Consider the following 5,482-nt stretch of genomic DNA (forward strand, 5'->3'; position numbering starts at 1 on the left):
TAAGTAACTTGTAGTAAAATCACGATTAGCATAATTATTTTTATTATTATATGTTAATTCATGATGAAAACTAAATGTATATCTTAATTTTACATACATTTGAAATTGTATAAACCCACTTTGTTTCTGTTACTATATGAAATTTCTCGAATCTATATTATAATATTTTTAACGTAATACGAGTACATTAGAATTATAAGACTAACTTATATTATATTCGTAAAAACATATATAGGCTACAAATCTTTAGCAAATCATTATATTGTTTCAATGTGACGTTTAGAGTGATATCAGTTATAAACTGAAATTTTAACTTATTCTAAATTCCGTCTGTTACAAAAAGTAAACACATGTTTGTCTAACAAACATGTCTAACAAACATGTGTAGTCATTAGTGCAGTCATTGAAGCGAAAAATACGGTCTTGCCTCCGAATTTTTTTACTGTGAACCGATTTGCACGAAATTTTGGAATTAGGCTCATCTTACCCTTAACTTCAAAAGTGAAGATGATCTGAACTCCGCCTATTATTTTTAAGGGATGTAAACAACCCCTTCATGGAAAAATTGACATTGAGCCATTTTATCGCTAGAAAACAAATAGTAAGTAGTGAAATTGTAAAGTGTTTTCTAACACAATTACCTCATATTAAAACCATTTTTAACCCCTTGAAAATCTTACAAGCCTTGCAAACAACCCCTAAATTGAAAAAATCACAAAAAAAATACTTTGGTACGACATAAAACGATGTAAGTATAGAGTAAGTAATATTTTATATTCTCTATAATAATTATCAAATTTTTAACCCCATTTCAACCCTTGAAAACTAGCCCTTGATAAAAAATTGTTAAACATTTTTTTTAATAAAATGAAAAGGATTTAAATATTATTCCACACTCTCGAAAATGATTATCATATTCTTATGCTTTTCTATCCTTAAAACAACCCCTAAATTAAAACAGTAAATATATATCATTACATATTTAAAAATAATTTAATTTAGAGTAAAAAATTGCCATTTATTGAATAAAATATTTACAAATTATATAAAATCCACTCAAATGTGTTATATATATACATACAAGAACGTTGGTATGTATTCATGCCTACGTTTCGAAAATATATGAGCCATATTATGTTTATATATACACATTACAATAGTTTTGGGTCTCTATTATAGTGCGTACTTCCACATTCCTCTAAATATTCACACTCCGAAATTTTCAGTTACTAAGTAGAAAAAAATATGATAAGTTTTTGGATCATAACTCCTTTAATTTTCATGCTATCGCAATTTATAAAAAAAGATTGTAAAGGTAATTAAGAGAGCTACAACATCCTTCATTGCAATATATAGTAAAAACCTTTTTCTCAAACGGTGAAGGGTTAATGGGCTTAAGAGAGGTTGTGATTGCGCTGCCACGCGCTCTTTAAACAATCATATCTCCGTCAATTTTTGTTTGACAGAAAAAAAATAAACCAAATTATTTTTCATAACAATACCTAAATTTTTCATCCCTACACTTTTATACGTATCTGTCGTCAGTTTTGAGATATTATGAAAAAAGTGTTTTTTTTTTATTTGAATTTTTTTTTCAATCGTGACTTTTTTGAAAAATATGTGTTCTAAAGCAGCCAAACTGATACAATCTATCAAACCCTTCATAATAAAGTTAATTCTAGGCGGAATACAATTAATTTTAATTTTTGTGGAAATGGCACTTATAAAACCCATTGATTTAAAAGAAAAAAACATTAGATGCTCCTCTTATTTGCAATACAGCTCACTTATTTTACGTGCAAAAGACTTTTAATAGTGCTCATGTTAAAGCTTATTTCAAGCACTACAAAACCATTTTTTATTAGAATGCCTAAAATGCATTTGCTCGCCGCTAGATGGCATTGACCACATCGATTAAATTTCAGACAAAATAAAAAACAGTTTTGATCTTTAATATCTAGCTTAATATTGCATTTAGAATACTTTATAAAAAACCACATTGTTAATTTTTTTACCTGCTACAATTTTGTTTTTTATAAAGTTTTCGATAAAACGTATATTTTTGGAAATATTTGCAAAAAACCGATGAAAAACGTGAAAAAATTGCGAATTTTCAATTGCCAATAACTTGAAAAGTATTCGATTTTTCGAAAAGCTTTATAGATGATTTTTTGCTTAAAATTAGGCCGAGGTTATTTTGAAAAACAAAAAATCACCCCCGAGAAGGGGGTGGCAACCACCCCCAGGGTGGTTGCGGAGTACAAATCATTTTCACTTTTGAAATTAAGGGTAAGATGAACCTAATTCCAAAGTTGTATGCAATTCGGTTCACAGTAAAAAAATTCGGAGCAATAATGCTTCAATGACTGCACTACATAATGGAAAGCGTCAATTGAATTGTTCACTTGAGATCATTTTTCGTGTAAGATTTCAGTTTCGGTTTTTTCGTATTACAAAAAGAAAATTTACACTGTAAATATTGCTATAATATTTACTGCTTATATTATTGCTGCTGAGGTGTGTAATAGATTTATGTTGAATGTTTGTACGTAAAACATATTTGTAAATCTAAGTAGTGTTTTCTATTATTACATAGTATTTTGAATTCCAGTTTGCATTATTATTTTTAATATGAAGAGTTTTTGAATGAATAAAAGTAATGCAATAGTACAATTTAAAACAATCCAAAAGGAGAAGGGAACTATTTAAAAATGTACACATCAGTTATTCTGTTAAATTTATTAACATCAACAAGGCTTTACAAAAGCTACTAGTAAATATAAATAGTTTCACTTAAACTAATTATTTACAAATAAATACAGCTGATATTAAATTACTAATGCAGGACAAACATTTATTTATTAAGAAATAATAGGCAGTCTTGTGATAAGCAAACAGGAATAATTCTTAGCTAATTGTAAATAGGATTCTTATTAGTATCAAAAGAGAGCTATGATCGTTTTATAGGTTATTAAAGCTATTAGGAGCTAAAATGTGTAAATGATGTGGTAAAGGTGTTTGCTATTGTACTATATGATGTAGGAAGTATTGGTCACTTGAAGTAATAATAACGAATATTATAAACTAACGTTCTTCCTCTCTAAGGTCGTCCCTGTACTGAGCCACCAATTCCGGGTTGTATGATGAGTAGTAGAGGTCGTTGTAGTATAAGGGAGAAGCGTATCTGCGACCCCATCCACCTGTGGTAGAGTATCCACCGGCGCCACTGCTGCTGCCGCCTCCACCTGTAGTGGAGTATCCGCTAGCACTACTTCCAGCTGCTCCTCCTATAGCTCCTCCAATAGCTCCACCTCCACCAGAGAACCCACTGCCCATCATGGCTCCGTCAGGCACTCCGTACTCAGTATTCAACATCGGCGTCGCCGTTGTGGGTGCCCCATAGGAGTCTAGGGGTGGAGGTCTGTACGATGTTGGCGCCGGAGGAGGTCCTGATCCGGGTACACCGTAAGCTGTCATCGGTGGAGGAGGAGGTGGTGGTGGAGGTGGGGGCGGTCGTGGTGGCGGGGGTGGTGGAGGAGGCAAACCTCCACAACTTCCTCCACCACCGCAACCTCCCTTCATCATCTTCGACATCATCATCATCTTGGACAGTGCTAGTGACATCATACCCGCCAGTCCTCCCATCATAGCCTTCATGATGCCCATCGGCACCATCAACGCCATCTTCCCCATAGCAACCATCATCATGCCTTTCATCATCATCTTCATCATCTTTCCGCCACCTCCGCCTTTCTTACCTCGCCCTGTAAACAAAATGATAACGTTAGTGATTTTAGTCAATTCCAAAATCTGATTCAATAGTTTACTATTTTGAATGCCACCAGTAATTATATAAAGTTGAATTGTATATGCTCCATAGAAGTACAGCGGTATAGAGCGAGTTCTTGACTTACCCTCGACCACCAATTCCTTCGAGGGTATGGAGAACTCGACGTCGAAGCTGCGTGGCTCAGTCTTGCGTGTTGGGGCGGGGAAGGTTAGTCGCACCACATGAGACGACAGGAACTTGTCCAGCAGTAGGTCTAGCAGATCTGTCAGTGTGTCCTGGTCCTCGATCTTGCGCGCGGACAACAACTCCTCTGTCACAGGAGGAGAGAATTCATCCCGCACCTGATCAACGGTGGACACAGTTCCTCTCAGATTAAAAATAGTAATTACTATTTCAAAACATTTTTATGATCTCTTCCTCAAAACAAACCTGTCATAACAGTACACACAGCAAACAGAAAATAAGTCTTCTGAACAAGTATGCTTAGGATATGTCGTGAATAGTTTAACAAATATTTGTACTTTAACAGCTAACTATTTTCTATGAATATATACTGCTTTTAAGTATTTTTTTTTCAATAAGGCGTTATGTTTATAATAGCAATATTAAACATCAAATTATTCAACGGTTGGTAACATATTTGAACACATAGTTCACTAATGTTAGTTGTTGATTTCATAAACTAAAAGAAAAACGATAAAAATAGTATAAATTCAAGACTGATTTTATTAATTAAACGTGTTATTTATTATGAAATTACTGTGTTTACTAAATACCTATGTAGTCGATTGGTAAATGTTTAATGCAGGATTCGATGAATATTTTATTTTGTGTAAAAAATGTGTTAATTACGCTTAACTATTAAAAAAGAAATGTACGTTTTTTGTAAAAACCTATCAAATTTATTATAGTCCTATTTACTTTGTGGCTCGCTTATTGACATTTTCCTAGGTGTCTCTCCCCAAATAATCATTGGGGCTCATTGCGTTGTGGGCGGGACGCCACTCTCAACACTCGATGAATATATTGTATACTAAAATGTATAATAATTGTACGCACCTTGACAAACGTGACGAGCTCGCCCACAACACTGACATTGCTCTGGCGGTTGAGCTTATCGACGTAGACGAGAACCTTCTTCTGAGCGCAGGGCCAAGACAACCGCAACAGACAGTCACCCAGGATCTCGTCCACAGGGAAGTGGAAGTCGTCGGGTTCCTGGACTCCAGGGTGTTCAACGGAGCTAGGTATGGTGTTCTCCAGAGGATTAGGGGTGACGAAAACTTGTGAGTCGCTGTAGGAGCTAGAAGTTCCGGTGCACAAAACGACCAGGAGGAGGATACGCATCATTCTGCTGTTCTATTCCGCTGGGATTAAGCCACTGAAATAATTGTTAAAATTATAGTTGAAAAAATACTATTTGTATAAAAATATCACCATCAAATCAATCCTAGAAAATATGGAAGTGTGAGAAGATGTTTTTTAAACCATATTTTTAAAAATAAATTCATGAACATCTTTTATTCAACCATGACAGTCATACAAATGCCACTCTAAACTATCGTGAGCTTTGACTTGTCTTTGTCTCCTGCAACGTCTTTTCGTTGTGTTATTGTAAGTGGTTATTATAAATTCAGTTCTTACTGTAAGATTGGGAATGTTGCAGAAAACCTGTAGAATGTGGTATGTTAA

At 34.2% G+C, this 5,482-nt stretch overlaps 1 protein-coding gene across 1 annotated transcript; it reads right to left on the minus strand.

Moving 5' to 3' along the window:
• Positions 1-2,827: 2,827 nt before the first annotated feature.
• LOC124361439 lies at positions 2,828-5,238 on the minus strand. Its single transcript, XM_046815488.1, has 3 exons — positions 4,850-5,238; positions 3,915-4,131; positions 2,828-3,764 (listed from the first exon to the last, which is right to left on the minus strand). The coding sequence occupies exons 1-3, from the start codon at positions 5,138-5,140 to the stop codon at positions 3,085-3,087; spliced, it is 1,188 nt and encodes a 395-aa protein (XP_046671444.1). The 5' UTR covers positions 5,141-5,238; the 3' UTR covers positions 2,828-3,084.
• Positions 5,239-5,482: the final 244 nt, after the last annotated feature.

The sequence above is a fragment of the Homalodisca vitripennis genome, chromosome 4, assembly GCF_021130785.1.
Source record: "Homalodisca vitripennis isolate AUS2020 chromosome 4, UT_GWSS_2.1, whole genome shotgun sequence".
NCBI lineage: Eukaryota > Metazoa > Arthropoda > Insecta > Hemiptera > Cicadellidae > Homalodisca > Homalodisca vitripennis.